Here is a 20,597-nt window from a genome sequence, read left to right on the forward strand (position 1 = left end):
CCCAGATCCCTAAATGGCCCCCTACAAGGACTGAACTCACAACCCTGGGTTTATCTAGTAATTCACCATTGCATTACTTCACACTTAGGAGTTGAATTCCACTCCCAAAATACCTTTGGTACTTTCATAAATGGGTAAAATCTGGCTCATTGTGCCTCTTCTGGTTGCAAGTCATGGCTAGCAGATCAGTTTGAGACTACTTGGGAATCACTTGGCACCATTTTTCTGAGAAACTGTGAGGCTTGAGTGCTGAAAAGTTCCCTTTGCCTTTCCCCTCAGTTTTTGCAAAAGGTTTTGTCTTCTTCTCATGGAGTTTGCCTGTTCTAGAGTTCAAACATGCTACACAGCTGACACCTACACATGCTGGCTCCCAACTCCTCTTTGCTGCACCTTTCTCTCTCTCTCTCTCTCCCCGAGTTTAATTAAAGAAAAGGCAAAAGAATTACCTCTGTAAAATCAGGATGGTAAATATCTTACAGGGTAATCAGATTCAAAACAGAGAATCCCTTTAGGCAAAACCTTAAGTTACCAAAAGACACAAAAACAGGAATATACATTCCCTCCAGCACAGCTTATTTTACCAGCCATTAAACAAAAGGAAATTTAACTCATTTTCTAGCTATATTACTTAGTAACTTAACAGGAGTTGGAAGGCTCCATTCCATTCTGTTCCTGGCAAAAGCAACACACAGACAGGAGTTTTTTTTGGTGTAGTGGTCGGGTATACATTTCCGATTTACGCAAAAATCGAGTGACGCAAGGCGTTCCGGAATGGAACGATTGCACAAGTCGGGGAGCGTCTTTTGACATTAAATTCCTGTATCAGTTGCTTAGCACTCTCAAGATGGAATTTCTTGTTATTAAATTTCAGTCCAGTTTACCCTCTCTCAATGAGGTTTTATTCTTATTTTCATAAACAGGCAATTTGAATCCTGCTTTTATTCAAAACTACCAAATAAAAACAGGAGATATTGCCAAGCAATAAAGACATTTTCCCTGATGCACCAGGCCAAAGAACTATTTGCATTTAGAAGTTGTGTTTTCATTAATTATTGTCCAGGGTTATGTAAGCAGGCCAACAGGCACCTCATGCTTTATTTTCCCTTCTGCTACTCTATTAGGAAAGGTCCAGTTCTGGCAGTAAAACCACTAATTCAAATAATCCCATGTCATAGCCAACCATCAAGGAGGATAACAACTTGACAGGATTCATCTCAGAGCCTGTTAACACCACTCTTTAAATTGGATGGACAGTCTGCTCTTCACAGACATGGGGCAGTCTGCGCACACTCTCTCAAGGTTGATAGTGTCAATGAAGTCACTGATGTATCTGAGAGAAAGAATCCAGGGACAGGAAGTGATCTCTGCTTTGTCACATGACAGTGCCAAGTAAAGCATCCAAACTGGCTGATCGATTTTTCTATTATGACCCAGAATTATTAGTTATGTGGATTTCGAGTAGCTTTATTCATAGTTAGTAGAAGTTGTCTATTCAGGTTATAATTAACTTTCATATTTTTCAATTGTATAGGAATTTCACTTCAACGTTCAGATCAATTCTGATTCAGAAAAAGACCTTCAAACACCACCTCCACTCTACTGAATGATCAACTACCTTGAAATAAAATTTCTGCTAGAAAAACTGAAAATTCCATAATTGGATTTGTTTGAATGACAACTTATATGATTTCAAATGAACAATAATAATGTAATTATCTTTTGTCCAACTAAAAAGAAACCCCAAATAGAACAGTTTAATTTTCTAGCCTTATCACCACAGACAAGAAGAAAGTTTATAAATACATCATTTAAGCACTAATATTGTTCTTTATTAATAAAAGAGAAAGTCTGAAGTGTTAAACATTAAGGAATGTTACAAACCCATTCTTTATGGATTTGTTGGATACGAAATATTAGGACTTAAATTTTCATCAGATAACTATGTAGCATAGCAATAAGAGATCATTTTTTTAAAAACAATGTAATATTCCAACAGTATTTAATAGGTGTCATCTACACAGCCATATGCACATTCTTTGTACACATGAAACACGACTGGCTTTTCTCTCCACAATGGAAATAATGTCATGGCAAAAGGAAGGTGAGGAAATTCTGACATGGCTTTTGGATTAAGCTGTTTAGGGAGCAGTTTGATTAAACACCAGAAGCCTGTCTGGGTTTGAAGAAGAGGGAAATTAGATTTGGGGTGAAATCCTGGCCCCATTAAAGTCTGTGGGAATTTTGCTATAGACTCTAGTGGGACCAGGGTCTCACCATTTGAGCTGATATAATTATTAGGTATAATTTCCATAGTGTGATCTTTGTTAGATAATGTAATTAAAGTTTGATTCACCACTGTAAATACTTTACATTTTCTAATCTAGTCAAATGTTTCATGGTAGAAATTCTGCTGTTTCATCTTATTTTAAAGTCTCTACTACATATAGGTTGCCATATATACACCTAATAAGAAGAACAACAGAGTTTTAAATACAGCAATTACTCATTACATTACTGTCAACAATGTTACTTAGCATATTCAGTGTAACATATATACCTGAAGAAAAATCCTTCCAATTCCACTCAACAGCTGAGGTTCCTGTTCTGGGTAATATTTGATGACTGTGTGATATGCATCTACAGCAAGCACATAGTCCTAAGGGGGAAAAAGTACATGACTCGATTTTAAGATCAGCATTCACTCATTGTTTTATGTACGCTCATTTTAAAAAGTGTATATGCAGTAAACAGATATTAATGAGAACGAACGAGTACAGAATTAAAATCATTTCAAATATTTAATGTTAATGGAATTTCCTCCCAACATGGCAGTGCTAGCTGCCGGCTATGCTAACCTTCTGACTATTCAGTTCTATTGGAAATGTACACTACACCCAGTGATAAAGTGGCAGATTTTTCTTTACATTTCTTTTTCCAACTGGGTCACGTCTCTCCTCAGCAAAATTAGCAACACAACCTGACTATTTACTCTTCAGCTTCCAATAATGATTTCGGGTGGCATTTTCAAAAGCACCTAAGTGAATTAAAAGCACAAGTGCCATTTAGTCTAAATCAATGGGGATTATGCACCCAAGTGATTTTGGCACTTCTGAAAATTCCATGTGTAAACTGTAATACAAGGACTTCTAGTGTGCGATGCTCAGAATCAAAACCATATCAGAGACTAAAGGGCACAGCCTGCTCGTTCCAGGCTTTGCCAGCTATCTTGAGACGCTTGTGTATACACTCTGCCTAGTAGCCTACCATTTTGTTTTGTTTTGCCTCTTGAAGGTGCTCTAATCTCTGCAAATTTTAATGCTGAAAAGCAACAGGGGTCACTTTCCCCCCCACAACTTACTTGGAAAAAATGCCACAGGCATTTCTTCTGCCTTCTCCTCTACTCCATAACTGATGGCAGATATTGTGAACTGTGTTATGTTTTCTTAAGGCTATATTTAAAATGACTAAGACCTGCCTATTTCTGACCCAGATCATGACCTGTAATAATCCAATTTTGCAGCAACAAAAATCAAAGAGATCAATTGCAAACAATTTGCAAACTGTGACTATACTTCATTAACAATGATACATGTATAATATTCAATAACTGACATATTTAGAGCTCTTGTTCTCACTCTGATGCACCATGTCATACTAAATGTTACTGTATCAATATTGGCTACCCCAGAAGTTCAAAAATCCAACAGACAGACCCTAACAAAGTCAGGTGGTTTTATTTGGTCCGCTTTCTTTTGAACTCCCTTTTCCATCAATGTGTGTGTGGTATTTACACTGTTGAGAACTCTCACAAATTTATAGTGAGTAAGGTGATTTTGGCCTCTGCTACTGGAACTCTTGGTAGAGAACTCAACCGAGATTGGGGGCCTATTGTGCTAAGCATCGTATAAACAGCACATAGCATGGAACAGTACCTGCGCTGAAGAGCTTACAGTCTAGTGAAAAGCATGGTAGTGACTTTGTGAGGCAGAAGCTGGAACTGGGATTCACCAAACTCACCTCATATAGGGACCACCAGACTTATATTAGGTAGGAACAGCTTTTAATCCCTGTTGAGCTAGCTATGATTCAAACTGGTGATGGACAGGTGAAAGGCTCTATAGTCTTGTCATTTCGTGAGATGCTTCCATAAGCATTAATGTTACACCATTGAGAACAAGGCTAGCTTTCTGGAATAATACGTTTATTAAATCAAATTCTGATCTTTTAGGGGAGTTCACCAACAGGCTCTTCCACTCTGGACACAGGCAAAAACTCCCACATTCTGTTAGTCTTAGTCTTAAACACACACTAAAGGCTTTTCTTGCACCTTAAAGTTAACTTGAGTTATAACTTGAGTCCCATCCATATATCAAACCTCTTACCTCAAGTGTGCTGGAGTTTTTAACTTGAGTGGCTAGCCCAAGAGGGGGCATATTTTAAAACTCGAGAGAGCACGTGTGGATACAGGTTAACACAACTCAAGTGCTGCTAGACCTCCACTGCCTTCCCACAATTCTTCCCCCACCTCCAATAGCCAGATAGGGCAGAAAAGTTCTCCCACAAATCACTGGGAAAGAATTAATAGAGCAGCTCAACTTATTGCAGTGCTAAGAATCATGGGATGTGTACCCAGAAGTCTTTGTACCACATATGAGTGAATGCAGCTGCTTGAATATTATTTTGCAGTGTGGCTGCTCCACCTTGAGCTATGCTAACTTGAGAGGAATAACTTGAGGGTAGAGAACTTGAGTTAACTCTTCAGTGAAGAGACAAAGCAGTCTGTCACAACGTATTATGTCTAAAGGGACAATTATACGTAACCAATTACACATAATAAAAATGCAACAGTAAAATAAATGGGATGTTATACTAATTCACTTTTAAATGCAATGTTTTACAAAATAAAATAATTCCAATTATCACTCTGTCGTCCTTACCCTAACTTTTATACATATATGTAGTTTTTCACCCCCGCATGGATATGAGCAGGGCTGGAAACCACAATATTCTGATCCAAAGCATAGACCTCCTCCACTTTAGCTTAAAGAGTAAGTGGTAAGAGGAAAGCATGCCGTTATCTGTATGAAGACCAGCCCATATAGGGAGACACCACACACAGTGAGTGGGTTACAGAAATGGAAGGCTGGACAACAGGGTGACTAGTTTCTATTCCGTGTTCTAGGAGCAGATGGTGGTGTAGCGGTTACAGAGAGCATAACCTAATGAAACAATGCCCCTGCTTGGGACATATGTAGGGTTGTATTCTGGGTGTAAAAGGGTGAGTCGCTAACACTTATCACAGAATCATAGAATATCAGGGTTGGAAGGGACCTCAGGAGGTCATCTAGTCCAACCCCCTGCTCAAAAGCAGGACCAATCCCCAATTAAATCATCCCAGCCAGGGCTTTGTCAAGCCTGACCTTAAAAACTCCTAAGGAAGGAGATTCCACCACTTCAGCTAAAGAACCACACCTCTTCGCATGGATGCAGTAGAAGAGTCATTAATCTGTGGGCTTACCCACTACACTATGGCACAGAGCCACATGGCACTAATGTTAGTTACACAAGCACCTGATTTGACAGGTTCCTTCTGGATGACTATGTTGCAAAGTGGATAAACTTAGCTCTGTTATATTAGAGACCTGTGTTTCATTCTCAGCTCTGCTTGAAGCAGGTTTGTGTAAGCTCCCAGTTATCTGTGCAAATGGTGAAGGACAGTTACCCTCTGATATGATATGAAATCTTGGCTTATAATAAGGGTTGAGAAGGGTACAGAAACGTTAACAGCAGTCACTGGAAGCATTAGGACTAGAACTCATGGTCTTGGGGCTTAAAAGGTTCACGCACCTTCACTAAACTATAAAACAGAAGTAGGGAGTTCTCTCTCTCACACACTGCTTCCTAAAAAAAAAAAAAAAATCACACGAAGGCTGAAGATTTTTGCATCATCATGAGAATGCCTGCAGGAGGGGACAAATTTGCATTACTCATGATTAATTTATGAGAATGGACAAAACTGTGTTAAATTTTAATAACTTTTGAATCAAGCACTATTTAGACCTAAACCTAGATAGACTAACTCATGTAAATAGTCCCAATAAATCCAATCGGGCTATTTGCGTGAAGAAAAGTAAAACATGTTTTTGCACCCTCAACTGGTCATTAGGATTAGTCCTGAGAAACTGGTCCTGAGATAGGAGAGAGGACAATTTATGCTGTCTCTGTCTTTTAAATCAAAAGAGAATCCAGATCAGAAGAGAATGCTCAGACATCAGACTCTTCTGTCACTAGTATAGATTGTGGTCTTCCCTTCCTCCTCCACATCGTTTTAACTGCAGTAGAGCCAGTGCTGCCCCCACCCTGAGCACCGACTCCACACTCCCATTGACTGAGAACCGGCCAATGGGAGCTAGGGAGTGGTGCCCACGGGTGAGAGCCACAAGGAGCCGCTTGCACTCCTCCGCCTAGGAGCTGGACCTGCTGCTGGCTGCTTCTGGGGCGCAGCGCGATCTGCGGTGCCAGGACAGGCTGGAAGCCTGCCATAGCACCCCCGCTATGCTGCTGACCTGCAGCCGCCTGAGGAAAGCCCGTGCCCCGACCATGCGCACCAATCCCCCTGCCGCAGCCCTGAGCCCCCCCACAAACCCAGAGCCCCTTCCTGCACCCTAAACCCCTCATACCTGGCCCCACACCAGAGCCTGCACCCCCAGCCCAGACCCCCTCCTGCACCCTAACCTCCTGCCCCAGCCCACAGCCCCCTCCCACATCCTGCACCCCCCACCCCTGTACCCTAACCCTCTGCCCAAGCCTTGAGCCCTTCCCACACCTCAAACCCCTCATCCCCAGCTCTGTTGTGTCGCGGGCATCAACAATTTTCTTCAACTGGGTAGTCAGAAAAAAAAGTTTGAAAACCACTAGGTTAGAGGACTAGCCTTGGGAAAGGAGACCCAGGTTCAATTCTCTGTTGCATCACAGGTTTCCGGTGTGATTGTGTGTCACTTCTCTGTGCCTCAAATCACCACCTTTTCTACCTAACAGGGCTATTAGTGAGGTGCTCATATACTGTGGTAATGTGGCCATGTAAGTACAGAACTCCATGGGCCACGTAAGTTTTCCTTTCAGGATGGTCAAGAAGAATGACACTGAGGGGAATTTATTGGGTTTAATATTTAAGGCTGGGATTGTTAAAAGAGCCTAAAGGAGTTAGGTACCCAACTCCCATGGAAACTAATTATTTTAGGGTCCTTTGACAACTGTAGCCTTAAAGATAATCTATAATTATATTTCAACAAATACTAGTTAACTTTTTTGGCCAAAGGAATAGGTTAATAAAATTTACAGCTGGAAATTAGTCAATGTTTTTTACACCAAGGTTACAGGGAACGTTATTATAGTTCAGAAAATAACTGTGGTCATCATCACCACTCTATCCAACATCACAAATGATTCAAGTAACAAACAGTATTTCAGAATCAACACAGGATTACATCCCAATATAATATATTGTCACTAGATGGCGATAGATTGCACTGACTCAGTTCAGGAAAAACCCAGAATTTGTTTGTTTATTCATTACACTGGAAAACAAAAAGCTTCAATTTTGAATGATATATTTTACAATGAATACTCCTCTAGAAGTATATTACAGACAACTGATATCTTTTACACATATCTGAAGCTTTTGTGTAATTCGTTTCTTCAAAAAACACTTATCCTCAAGAAAGACCACGTTTAAAAATCATTATTTGAAAAAATAATCAATTAAAGCAGAGATGAATATCTGAGCATTGTTTGTTATTAAGACTGTTTTAACATTTGGGAAAATTTAAAGGAAAAAATAAACAAGAAGCCCATTTACCCATCAGAGGGTTTGTGGCATATACCGTATAGATTATCTTCACACTTTGCCCTGATTTTAACTGCAATATGATTTATGTTTGAAAACTGCTCTTAAAATATTCTGACTCTTATAAGTGTCAAGTATCAGGGGGTAGCTGTGTTATTCTGTATCCACAAAAACAACGAGGAGTCTGGTGACACCTTAAAGACTAACGGATCTATTTGGGCATAAGCTTTCGTGGGTAAAAAACCCACTTCTTCATACATCTTCATAGAATATTAGGGTTGGAAGAGACCTCAGGAGGTCATCCAGTCCAATCCCCTGCTCAAAGCAGGACCAACCCCAACTAAATCATCCCAGCCAGGGCTTTGTCAAGCCGTGCCTCAAAAACCTCTAAGGATGGAGATTCTACCACCTTTCTAGGTAACACATTGCAGTGCTTCACCACCCTCCTAGTGAAATAGTGTTTCCTAATATCCAACCTAGACCTCCCACACTGCAACTTGAGACCATGGCTTCTTGTTCCGTCATCTGCCACCACTGAGAACAGCCTAGCTCCATCCTCTTTGGAACCCCCCTTCAGGTAGTGAAGGCTGCCATCAAAACCCCCCTCACTCTCTTCTGCAGACTAAACAAGCCCAGTTCCCTCAGCCTCTCCTCGTAAGTCCCCTAATAATTTTTGTTGCCCTCCGCAATAATTTTCATTGGACTCTCTCCAATTTGTCCACATCCCTTCTGTAGTGGGGGGACCAAAACTGGATGCAATACTCGAGGTGTGGCCTCACCAGAGATTCCCTCGATCTGCTGGAAATGCTCCTACTAATACAGTCCAATATGCCATTGGCCTTCTTGGCAATGAGGGCACACTGATGACTCATATCCAGCTTCTCATCCCAGGTCCTTTTCTACAGAACTGCTGCTTAGCCAGTCAGTCCCCATCCTGTAGTGGTGCTTGGGATTCTGAAGAAGTGCGTTTTTTACCCACAAAAGCTTATGCCCAGAAAAAATCTGTTAGTCTTTAAGGTGTCACTGGACTCCCTGTTGACTCTTATAAGGCAGTTCTTGAAAATTATGTGCATTATGGAAAGGCACATGCAACATATTCAAGGACAAGTTTAATACAGGTAATGGCTATGTTGGGGGTTCAATAGCAACATATAATTGTCATGTGGGAAATCTGAATTCTGGAAATAAATCTTGGAATTCTAGTTTCCTAGATTGAGAGTTATAATACAGATTGTGAATACACTTGGTTTTGAGAAATGAAGGAAGGAGAATGAGTTGCAGTTCTCTTGAAGCAACCTTGTCAGAAACACTGATGACTTGCTTAGAAATTGGAGTTCATGCCACTATTGAAGTGAGAAGAAAATATCATGAAAAGGATGAAACGGGAATAGAAGCAAGAAAGGCATACAGAAGCAGAAAAGAAGAGGAGAGTAGAAGTGACTAAAGGAGATATAGGGAGCTTAGGGAAAAAATTAGTACAGTTAAAAGCAGAGTTACTGTATAACTTGTTGAAAACCTGCAGTGTTTGCTAACTATATTTCTTTAACTGGATATTTTTATACTCCAGTTATACATTTAAGTTTGGGATGGAGACTCAGTGTTTAAATTTTTTTCCCACCTGCATTTGAAAAAGGAGAGTTTCCTGAAAACTAACTGTGTCTCAGGATTCTGATTCAAAACAAAGACTTGTTTGGTTTAAAGACAGAATGGGGCTTCTTTCTAACCACCCTGATTTGCTGTGCTGTTGTATTTACGTAAGAGGGAATAGTGCTGATCTCACTCTAACTGTTCCGAATATGCATTTCCATCTCCTGGGATCCTCATAAAAGCAGAATGCTGCATTTTAAGGCAGTCTCTGAGTAACTGACACTTTCATACCTGTACTCTATTTGAGATATTATTTGAGTGTTAAAAACCATCAAGAAAACAAGGCTTACGAGCAGCTTATTCAGCTTTATGGAAAGCTAGGTTCAGGAATGCTGTTGGGCAACTAGGATCATAAGAACAGTCATACTGGGTCAGACCAATGGTCTATCTGGCCCAGTATTCTGTCTTCTGGCAGTGGCCAATGCCAGGTGCTTCAGAAGGAATGACCAGAACAGGCAATTGTCAAGGTATCCACCCCCCCGTTGTCCACTCCCAACTTCTGGCAGTCAGTCAGAGGCTAAGTAAACCCAGAGCATGGGGTTGCATCTCTGACCATCTTGGCTAATATCCACTGATGGACCTATCCTCCATGAACTTATCTAATTCTTTTTTGAACCGTTACAGTTTTGAACACTAGGAATATGGAGAAGTTCAGAGCCTGGTCTGTGAGAGGTTATAGTGCGGACAGTGATGCTCTGGGGTTTTGCTGCTAACTGATCCATAAAGTAGCTTTAAGATCTGGATTGAGGCAGTCCATAGCTCTTGCCACAAGCTTAGCACAGGGGCATCCCTATTCCCATGGCAACGAGGTCTACTTTGGAAGAAGTTTGTTGTTCCCTCTTTCTGAATGCAAGGAGAAGCTGTTGCACAAAATGGAGTAGGAAGGCTTACAGGAAAGGGTGGAGAAACAGGCAAAAAATAGCCAACTCCACTCTGACTGTTCCTTCCTTTGCAGCTATAGGAGACTAAAAACTCCAGGGTCAGAATCTAGTTGCACAGACATATGGACAAGGCAGAAGATGTATTTGGATGCTTCGAGTCTCTGTCACACACAAAGCCTACAGTATCATTACTGTGTGCAACTAGAGCAACATTCCTAGTACATAGTTTGAGAAAGACAGAGAGAGCATATAATTGGTTTTAATTACAGTATTTAGTTAAGTGTTTGAAAAATTCAATTTAAAAATGCAAATTCTGTATTGTTATTGCATGTGCTCTGAAATGATTTCAGGAGAAATAAGTGTAGATATGGTCCTAAAGAACACTGCTGCAAGTGGTTATTAAGTAAGTAATTACTAAGTCCAATTAATTCTTCACTAAGCTAAACCTTGTACAGTCAGGTAGTCTTCCCCTATCCACGCACCAGTAATTCTCTTGCACTTTCTCTGACATTCTATTCTAATATATACGGTAACTCTGCAGTTATTGCCACCCACGTACCTTCATCATTAGCAGACAGTTTGCCATGGAGTACATCACCCGGCCCAGACGTGACCTCCACAGCTCAACAGAGGCTACAAAATAAGAGCAGCTTGTGAATGTGCACAAATAAATTAGAGGTTTTTTCTAGCCATCAATTATTGGTCCTATGAATTCTGATTTAAAAGATTCCCCCTTGTTAAAATCACTGGGTTTTAGCATAGAATTTTTAATTCTTTGCCACACCATACTGTCAGATAGAAAATACTGCCTCTCTTAAAAGGACTAATTCGACTGGTTCTAGGAAAAGAATATCTGCATAAATGATGCAACGATGCAAAAGCAACAGACAACCTTTCAGCTTTTAGTTCAGGCAACATATTAAATACTAAAAGAAGCCACACATTTTCTAATATCAGAACAGAAGATACATAGAAACATCTAAATAATTATTACCATCAGCATACAACTGTGTAATTTATGGGATTAAATTTAATCAACTAAAAACCCAAACGTAGCCTGAAATCTCATCTCAAAGCCAGAACATGCAGGGTCAGCGCTCACTCAGTCTGGGACTATTTGTTTTCCTCTGGCTTAGTGATCTGGTGGAAAAATCTGCCAAGTCTGTCTGTCTTTTCCACGCTCCTGGAGTTTGCAGGCTTTAAAGGCTGCAGCAGCAGATTGCTCATTCCCTTGGTTTGAGACAGACTCATGATGTTGTAAGAGAATGGTTCTCCCTATGTATCCACTGTCACAGGGACCATAGATCAGAGAGACGTGCAAATCTGAGGATATCCGCTTTATATCTTCAGACCACGTTTACAGATCACGGATTGGATGCACATAAAAATTTTGTATTCGTGCAGGGCTCTATAGATCAGTACTAGAAATAAATGTAGTCTTCTGTCCTTCAAAAATAGACATTAGGGATATTAATTTGGTACATGATTGATTTTGAATTAAATTATTTGAAAACAAATATTACGGCTCACCCTGACGATCAACTCTCAAAGTTACTGTATTGGGGTTGGAAAGACAGGAAGAAAAAGGGGGGATTGCAACAGAACAGTGATAACTGTTTGTTCTTGTGTAGCAATAAAGGGGTCTGTTATAAAAACCATGGCAGGTTACAGAGAGTTAATTTTTTTTAATGGATTTACAAATGCCATTCATTACAAGTAATAAAAGCTTGGTGAGACAGGTAAAAAAATGTAACTTTATGTTCTAGACACATTAAAAATTGAGTGCATAGTTGTGTCTCCAAGATTGGACCTGGTATTTAATTTATAATAGCTTCCTTAGTCATAGCTCTCTTATATCATTCAGCAGTATGAAGTCATATTTTATATATTTTCCACCCCAAGTTCATGTAAAACATGTATTGCCATTACTGGAGAGTACATTGCATACTATGAGAGGACATTCTACCCCATGTTTTCTACCTTTTGTTTCTTTCTGAGCCCATGGCAGAAACAGGGCAGTGTTAAATAACTCTTTCCAATGATGTTAACATCCCATTTTTGAAGCAATTTTAGGTTTGTCAAGTGCATTTCCTGATGTTTTTGTGCTTGTGTTGTCTCTAAATGTTAATATTAAAAAAATCTGGGTTACATTGATCTGAGATCCAGTCAGTTGATTGAAAATTAAGCTATTACGTAGCTCATACCATATTTCAAACTTACTGTGATGTGTTTAAAAAAGAATGCATTTGATTATAGTTTATTGTTTTGTGTTGTGACATCACTTGGTTATAAAGAACACTTTCTGTTATTGCTGGCACTATTAAAATGTCTGTGTGGTAGCCAGGACAGGCAGAGAATAAAGTAAAAACAGCAGCTAATGAGAAGTTTCAAATATGCTGGAAAATGGAACCTAGATGGCTGCGTACATTTCTACAGCTGCTCAATACACAGAAGACAATGGGAGTTCTGAACATTGAGCAGCTACAAGCTCAGGCCCAGTAAGTCCGAAGGCTGAATAAATATGCAAGATGCACTAAAAGGACACTCAGGAGGGATTCTTATTGCTGGCAGCAAGGGGCTGAATGACATGGGAAAACAAAAAATAGAAACCCAATACCTGATGATTATTAGTAGTAACCCAGTAGTAGAAATGACAATAACTCACCTTGCAAGCCCTTGCTGTTACACTATCCATCTGAACATTCCTTCCTAATGGTTATTAATTTAAGCTCTGATTGTACAGTGGCTCTATGTGCTCCCATTCATTTCAATGGGAGCTCTGTGCGTGGTGCAGCTGCAGACTTGGTTCCTTATAGAAAACAAACGTGCTGCCAGGCAAATGGTGCAGTGCTAAATCTCTCCTACTGAACAATTGGAAAATGAGACATTCTGCTCCACACTAGAGAAGATGTATGTCATGGGCTGGTTGGTGCAGCACCTACTCACACTGGCAATAAGGAAATTACTCCCCAGACATAATCCCCATAATGACTTAAGGTTGTCTTCAGCCACAGTTAATAAGGTTTGTTTCAGCTGGATTTTCCACAAAAATAAAAGCGTCCTGCAGCTCAAAGCGCAGCACAGGGGTAAGTAGGGAGCAGAGCCGACCAACCCCATCAGGCAAGAGCAGCCAACAGTCCCTGCAAGCATCCCCAGAGTCCTTTGGCACTGTTAGGCAGACAGGCAGTTGTACTCCAAGCACAGCAGCATCTCTCCCAGCTGTTTAGCTACTCCCTCCCCTGGTTCCTGCTGACTACCTTTTTTCTAGCTCTTCCCCCTGCTGAGTTGAGCACAGCTCTAAAGGCAGTTGTAGACACAGTGGCGTAGAGCAAGGAGCCAGTTACCCGCAGGTCAGAGGGGCAGCCTGCAGGGGACAGAGCTAGTAAGTGGCTAGGAGAGAAGTCTCTGCGTATGTGACAAAAAGCAGTCAGTCTTTTAGAGAGAGGGTGGGGAATGGCAAAAAGACCTGGGGAAAATGAGGAGGGAATCCATGTGGGAGAAAGCCAATGGGTGGAAAAGAGTGAAATCCTATGAAGGAAGCCAGGTATGGAGAGGGAATAGAAGGTGAAAACAGAGCCACATAGAGAAGGAGCTTCATTTTTTCAAATAATTTTTGAGAAAGGCCAAGTATTTCTCTCTGCTTTTTGGTCTTGTCCCCAGAAAGAAGTAAATTTAATATTCACCAGAATACATATGCAAATAGCTGGCTGATGGGTTCTTGCACATGCCCCTTCCCCCTAAAAAGCACTTAGAGATTTGTCTAAAGCAAAATTTCACATTGGTTGGCAACTATACCCAGACAAACTGATTTATTCTCCTCCCACCCTAATGGTAGACAATGATTTCCTAGACCCTGTACGGGAACAGTGTCCTGAGGAATGTTAACCAGGTTAACTCATAGATTGTTGGCAGTGGAAGAAAGGCTTCTGGCTTCCTGTGATAGATGTTTTAACCCCTAGCTTGCTAGACATGGTAAGGGGTACACCTGCCCTGTTACAGTGCCTAAAACCTCACGTCAGATAAAATTTTCAAGAGCACTTAAATTACTTAGGTGCCTAAGTCCCGTTTTTCAAAAAAGTGACTAGGGTTGCCACTTCTGAAGTACAAAATACAGGCACATCCAGGATGACGCTCAGCCCATAAAACTTGAAAGCTGACAGTGTACTGAGCACCCTTATAGATTTATTGGGACAACTACCTCATAAAAAGGATGATGCTGGTATGTCTAAGTAGCCAATGGGAGAAGCTGATGAGAGGGGTGTATCCTTAACCCCACTCCTCTGACAAAGTTAGGTGCCTAAGTCAGGGAGGAGCTTATGTCTGCTTGCAATCCCCAGCTGGAAACCCCTCTCATGGTGTCAGATGACTTAGGTGCCTAAGTGGTTCCTTGCAAGAAATGCTGGAGGAGGTGGCGATGGTATCTCCCGTATAATTTTTAGCCCAGTGGTTAAAACACTTACGCAGGATGTGGAAGACCTGGGCTCAAATCTCACCTCTGTTTGATGGGACCAAAGGATTTAAGCCGGGGCCGCTCACGTCTCAGAAGAGTGTACTAACCATGTGGTAAGGAATAGTCTGATGTGGGGCTCCCTCAGTCTCTCCTACTGAAGCTGTTCCACTTTATATTAATACTTACATAAGCATAGGGCCAGAGAGAGAGAAAGTGCAAATGAGACTATAGGCCAGTGGTTAGGGCACCCACCTGGGATGTGGGAGACCCTAGATCCAGTCCCCCAGCTCCAATCACTCTTTCACATCCAACTTCAGCAGGAAAGATTGAGAGCACTCCACATCAGAATATCCCATAGCTCAATGGTTAGAGCACCTTCCTGAGAGGTGTGAGTCCCCTGTTTAAATCCAGTACCCCCATCAAGTAGAGGGAGACTGATGGGGGTACTGGCCATTTAGGTCTCCCATATCCCAGGCAAGTGCTCTAACCACTGTGCTAAATGTTATAAGGGAGAGCACAACCACCACTTCTCCCTCCTCCAGCTGGACTCTGAAGAGTCCCCATCCATTAAGCACGCTCTTTGCATGCTTACCGGACTGGGCCCAACAGGAAAGATAGGCATCTCCCCGCCTATTTTCCCCTGATTTGAGGATCCCGCTGCAGGTTAGGCATCTGGACACCACGAGTGAGGTGTTGTGCACATGCACAGAGGCAAAATCTTTGGTGTCTTGGGAACTTTTAAAGCAAAAATTTAGGTACTCAGTGAATTTAGGGTTAGGAGGCAGCCAAACAGGGTTTTATGAATTGTAGTGGAGTTTAGGAGCCTAAGTCTCTTTGGGATGCTAAGGCCCAGATCCACAAATCTCACTGATTTTTAGTGAGCCTTAGGCTCTCAAGTGGGAAAAAGGAATGTTTTTCTTGTCAGGATTCTCTATCAGCAGCTCCCGACGCAATCCCCTTTCTTCCTGCCCCATGATCTTTAATAAATAAGTTAATTAAAATAAAAAGGAAAAAAGAAAATGTCTCCTATAAATATTAAATCAAAATATGGTAATACATAGCAAAAGACCTTTCAAATTAATATAATCTGCTGGGACCAACAGGGAAGGAGGGAAAATTTGGATCTCAAGAAGTTTCTCAGATTTCAGGGGAGAAGATTGATGGAGGCAATGAGCCTCTTAAGACAGATACCCATCTGGTCTGTCTCCAATGCCTCAGCAATGCATTGATTTTCTTGTACACCTAACACTAAAGAATGGCAGTCATACTCTCTGTTTCTTCAAACTACAAAGGAGATTTGATTTAATTCACCAATTTGATCAAAATAAAAGGTGAAACTGTTAAATGAATTCCAGCAAATAAAAATACAAGATGTATCATTTCAGGGGCTGAAGAGACTATAATATCACAAAAGTACTCTTTTAACAGCTTTGGGGAAGTCTTTTGAAAACTTTTGGCATACCTGGGCAAGTTATAAAAATACACTGCCTGTAAAAAGAAATTTTAAAAAAATGCCTACCTTGTCTGTTCTCTTGTGTAATGTTAGTCATACGTCCATCTTCTGCTAAGCCTTGCGCCAAATTTTCTAATATCTGTAGCAAATTTTTTAAAACTAACATGAGTTTAAACAGGCATTCTGGAATTAGGCAGCATTTTGTATTATATGCAAGTTATCTACAGTTGTCATAGTCTGTATGTAAAACAATTCAAACAGGAATGTTTCACATGGACACATTTCAAAATCACTGATTATTACTATAGCTAGATCAATCATAACAGAAAGCCTTTGAACTGTAGTGCTGATGTTAGAGTTCAGGTTTATGATACTCACAAAGCATTAAAAGACAGCATATACCAGGGACATATGCATTTTGTTAAGCAAAATATCAAATATGCTCCAGAAGAGAATGATTCAGCTCTTGCAAAAATGTCAAACTGATTCCAGAAGAGAACTAAGAGGTTTTTTTAAATTTTATTTTATGTATCCCATAAATTCATTTATTTGAGCATGAGCTTTCGTGAGCTACAGTGCTCATGCTCAAATAAATTGGTTAGTCTCTAAGGTGCCACAAGTACTCCTTTTCTTTTTGCGATTACAGACTAACACGGCTGTTACTCTGAAACCCATAAATTCATTGATGCTCTGGTTTTAAACAGAATTTGCCCCCTTTTTGTTCTTAAATTAAATAATGATCCTTCTAACTCTCAGCTCCATTTGCTTCCCAAAGTTGGGATTTTGTTGCTGTTTTTTATTTATTAGAGATTTAAATAATATAAGCTACGGAGTGAGCAAAAAATTATGTTTGCTGGATTATCTGGAGAATGAATATGTATAACTATTGGAGCATCTGGTTTAAGATATCTGCACTTTGAAAAAATATATATCTACAGTTTCGTTTGCAATTTAAGCTAATTGCATTTCTCCAATCCCGCTATGGTGTATCCAAATGTCTCTCTGACTCCTGAAGATTACCCTATTTTTGCTGATTCCCATCCCCTCATAAATCACCGCATTTCAGTTTCATCTTTTTGGTCACAGTAGACTGAGTGGGACTCCCTTAAGAGCCTGTTAAGCCACTCACTCTTTAATTAGCTGGTGGGTTTAGTTTATCAGCAACATAGGAGGCACTCCCTCTCCTAGGAGCCCAGTGCACTGCGTACCTAGTGCTTTCAGCTCATGACAGTTTAAAGAGAGATTATTTACAGTGCAGTAGCACTCAAAATGTGCTTTGTGCTTTCCAAACAATAAAAGAAATAGGTAAAATTGTCAAAAGAGATCAATTGATTCCAGAGCTTAAGTTCTATTTTGAAAAGTGCCTTAGGCATGAAGAGCCTTTTGAAAATGGGGTTCAGGAACTTAAAGAATAGATTTTTAAAGAAGTTTAGGTGCCAAAAGATGCAGCTAGGAGCCTAGTGCCTCTTCAGCAGTGTATAAAAAATGGCCATTTAGGTCAACAGGCAGGCAAAAGGAAAGTTTATTTTGCAACAGAAGAGAATCATGGGTTAAAATGCAACTCTGAAGTAATTACACTGATTTCATTCTGGTTACACCAGGAATGATTTTAGTCCAAGGCAGGTTTCTCTTCTCTTTAAATTTTTGTCTCCAGGTGAGTGTTTGTTAGAGTTTCTTTCACGGTAGTATTAGCATTTAAATGGTCCCAGCTAGATTTTCAAGTGAACACATCATTGAGGTAAATGGAAGAAACAGTTTATACCTTTGCGGCTGATGCTACTGTTTGTCTGGAGACAGTTCTCTGCAATGCTGGCTTAACAGGGCAACAGCATATTGATTTATGCAGGGAAGACTAGTGGTACCACACAGTGTATTAGCAATTTCCACCCCGTTTCCCTGCCCTAAAACAAGAAACTTAACTTATGCAGAAAAAGGCAGAATTTGCAATGAGACACAAATTGTAGAACATGCAATTTCTGCAGTTCCTGTGATTGTTTCACTGGTTATATTCATAGCTGTATTTGAACTCAGTGGAAAAATGTACATGATCTAAATTCCTCCTTGAGGCATATCCACAGCTATACATTTGATTAAATAAAACTAGATTCTGGGAAAAGTTTCCATTCAACAATCTGCATAAGGAATGCAAAACAAAACTCTAGTTATGCATGCATGACCCTGATTAGGGTAAACTTTATTTTTCTGTGTGAACTTGGTGTTTATCACAATAGGAGAATTATAATACTCTATACTAATATTATAATCCTAATAAGGATTACGCAGGCAGGCGCTGTACTAACTGACCACAGAAACTTTGATTATGCCCCTTGATATGCACTTGAAAAGCTTTGGTTATGCCAGTCCTTGAGCTCTCTTGAATAGGATCTGCCCCTTTGGCTACAGTTTATACTGTAACATGACTAAATATTTAATATGACTAAAACTGATTGGCTGGCTTAGAGATGACTTCATGCCTCATGTTTATATCTGATGAAGTTTTGGGTGCAACATCATCAGAACTCATCTTGAATATCGAGTGCAATTGTGTGTACCTGATTATAGAAACACACTGGCAAATGCAAGAGAGTTCACATAAGAGTAAAATGATCAGGGGGCTGGAGAGATCAAGTTAAGAGCAGAATGAAAGAGTTAAATGTGATATGCATAGATTGTAGACGTCACTTTAGCCAAATATCTGAATGGGTTAAACACCATGGAGTGAGAGGTAATATTTAGGATTATACAGAGTTTAAATTAGGGGTAATGTGATGAAATTAAGTAAAGGAAAACAGAATACTAGGAAATTTTCTTACTGTATTAGCGTGGAATAGTCTCCCAAGGGAAGTGGTGTCAACCTCACAGGCTGGTTCATTAAAAACTAGACTAAGCATTAGAAAACAATCATGCATTGGCAGGGAGCTAAAAGGTGAGCTAATACGTCTTTTCGCACCTCTAGCTTTTATGATTCCAAGATCATCAGATTTACATAATGGGTATCCATAGACACTTCTGTACTTGAGAAGGAGGGCTAAGGATTTTGAAATATTCCTCCTTCACTTTTAAAGTAATAAAACAAAACACTATTGGTTTATGGCTGCAAAGATCCCCCGTCATCAATTCCCCCTATTTTTAATGTTATTTTTTTGGTTGTGCCATGACTTTTTCTTTTAATGTGGAGAACGTGTTCTACTTATGAACACTGCAGACAATGTCCTGATTAACAGATTTGTGTGACCAATTATATATGCAGAAATGTCAGATTTAGTAATTTTTTCTAAGCAATTTCAAATGTTTTAGGTGGTTAAATTGCCAACTTTGTAAAATTTCTCATCTGTCCTGTTTATGCATCTTCCTCTTTATTTCATTCTCTCTCCCTTACACCTGTTCCTGCAATTCCTGTCTTAGAGGTGCACTGGAAGACAAAATATGTATCTGATGGCACACAACTAAAGCCATATGGTTGTTAGGCCTTTAAAATAACTGAATAGCAATATATCCTTTAAAAATAAAAATAAAAAGAGGAAATGCATATCTTTCATCTCAAGGTTGACCAGACATCTTTGTTCTGGCAGGGAATCATGGCTAATTATGTCATAAGTGGGATTTGTCCATTTTAACATAGCCAGCTGCAAGCTCTGACACATGCCAAAGAGTGTGGCACTTCAAATACCAGACAGCACAAGACCAGGATTTGAAACACTATAATATATTGTATGCCAGTGTATGCAAAATTCAATATGGAGGTACCATGCTGATGCTGAGCTCAGAAGCAGTTAGGAGGCGAGTCTCTTTAAGATAAGGAAGAGTGCTTATCCAGGAGCATGTAAAGGAAAGTCAGAGAAGAGGCAGGACATAAAGCCAGTGGGTCAGAAAGTCAGAGTCACAGTCTAAGGCCAGAAGGATCCCCAGATGAGAGGCCACCAACACTACCCACACACTAAACCCAACAACAGCAGATACACTCTGCAAGATGATGAAAAATGTCCCAAAAAGAATTTCTCCCAATTGCCAAACTCTGTACATCCCATAAGTGTTTCCAAACAGTTCTTCTTTCTAACAGTACGGCAAGAGCCACAGAACCCTTCATTTGCCAAACCCTGTACACAGCAGAAAGAATGGAGTCCTGGTTTTTGGTTTAAAATCCTAGTTATTCTGCTATGTTTTGTTTTATTAAATACATTGGTAAAACTTGCCAACTGTCTTAAACAACAAAATAACATTGGAAATTATCTATCTTCTGCATTTGTATTATTCAAGGTATTTCTGAGAGTAAGTATAGCAAATACAACAAACACTGAGGTATTCATATTTATTTATCTT

The 20,597-nt window shown here is 40.1% G+C and overlaps 1 protein-coding gene across 3 annotated transcripts in view; it reads right to left on the reverse strand.

The window, feature by feature from the left end:
- The window catches only part of TRAPPC12 (trafficking protein particle complex subunit 12), an 81,193-nt gene that overhangs the window by 5,370 nt on the left and 55,226 nt on the right, over positions 1–20,597 (reverse strand). For all 3 annotated transcript variants that reach the window (XM_084622369.1, XM_084622368.1, XM_084622367.1), the window contains 3 exons: positions 16,344–16,416; positions 10,934–11,007; positions 2,558–2,656 (listed from right to left, as the gene is read on the reverse strand). In XM_084622369.1, coding sequence (XP_084478495.1) covers positions 2,558–2,656; positions 10,934–11,007; positions 16,344–16,416 — 246 coding nt within the window. The remainder of the gene's footprint in view (positions 1–2,557; positions 2,657–10,933; positions 11,008–16,343; positions 16,417–20,597) is intronic.

Source organism: Lepidochelys olivacea (assembly GCF_965140295.1).
Source record: "Lepidochelys olivacea isolate rLepOli2 genome assembly, chromosome: 3".
Taxonomy (NCBI): Eukaryota; Metazoa; Chordata; order Testudines; family Cheloniidae; genus Lepidochelys; species Lepidochelys olivacea.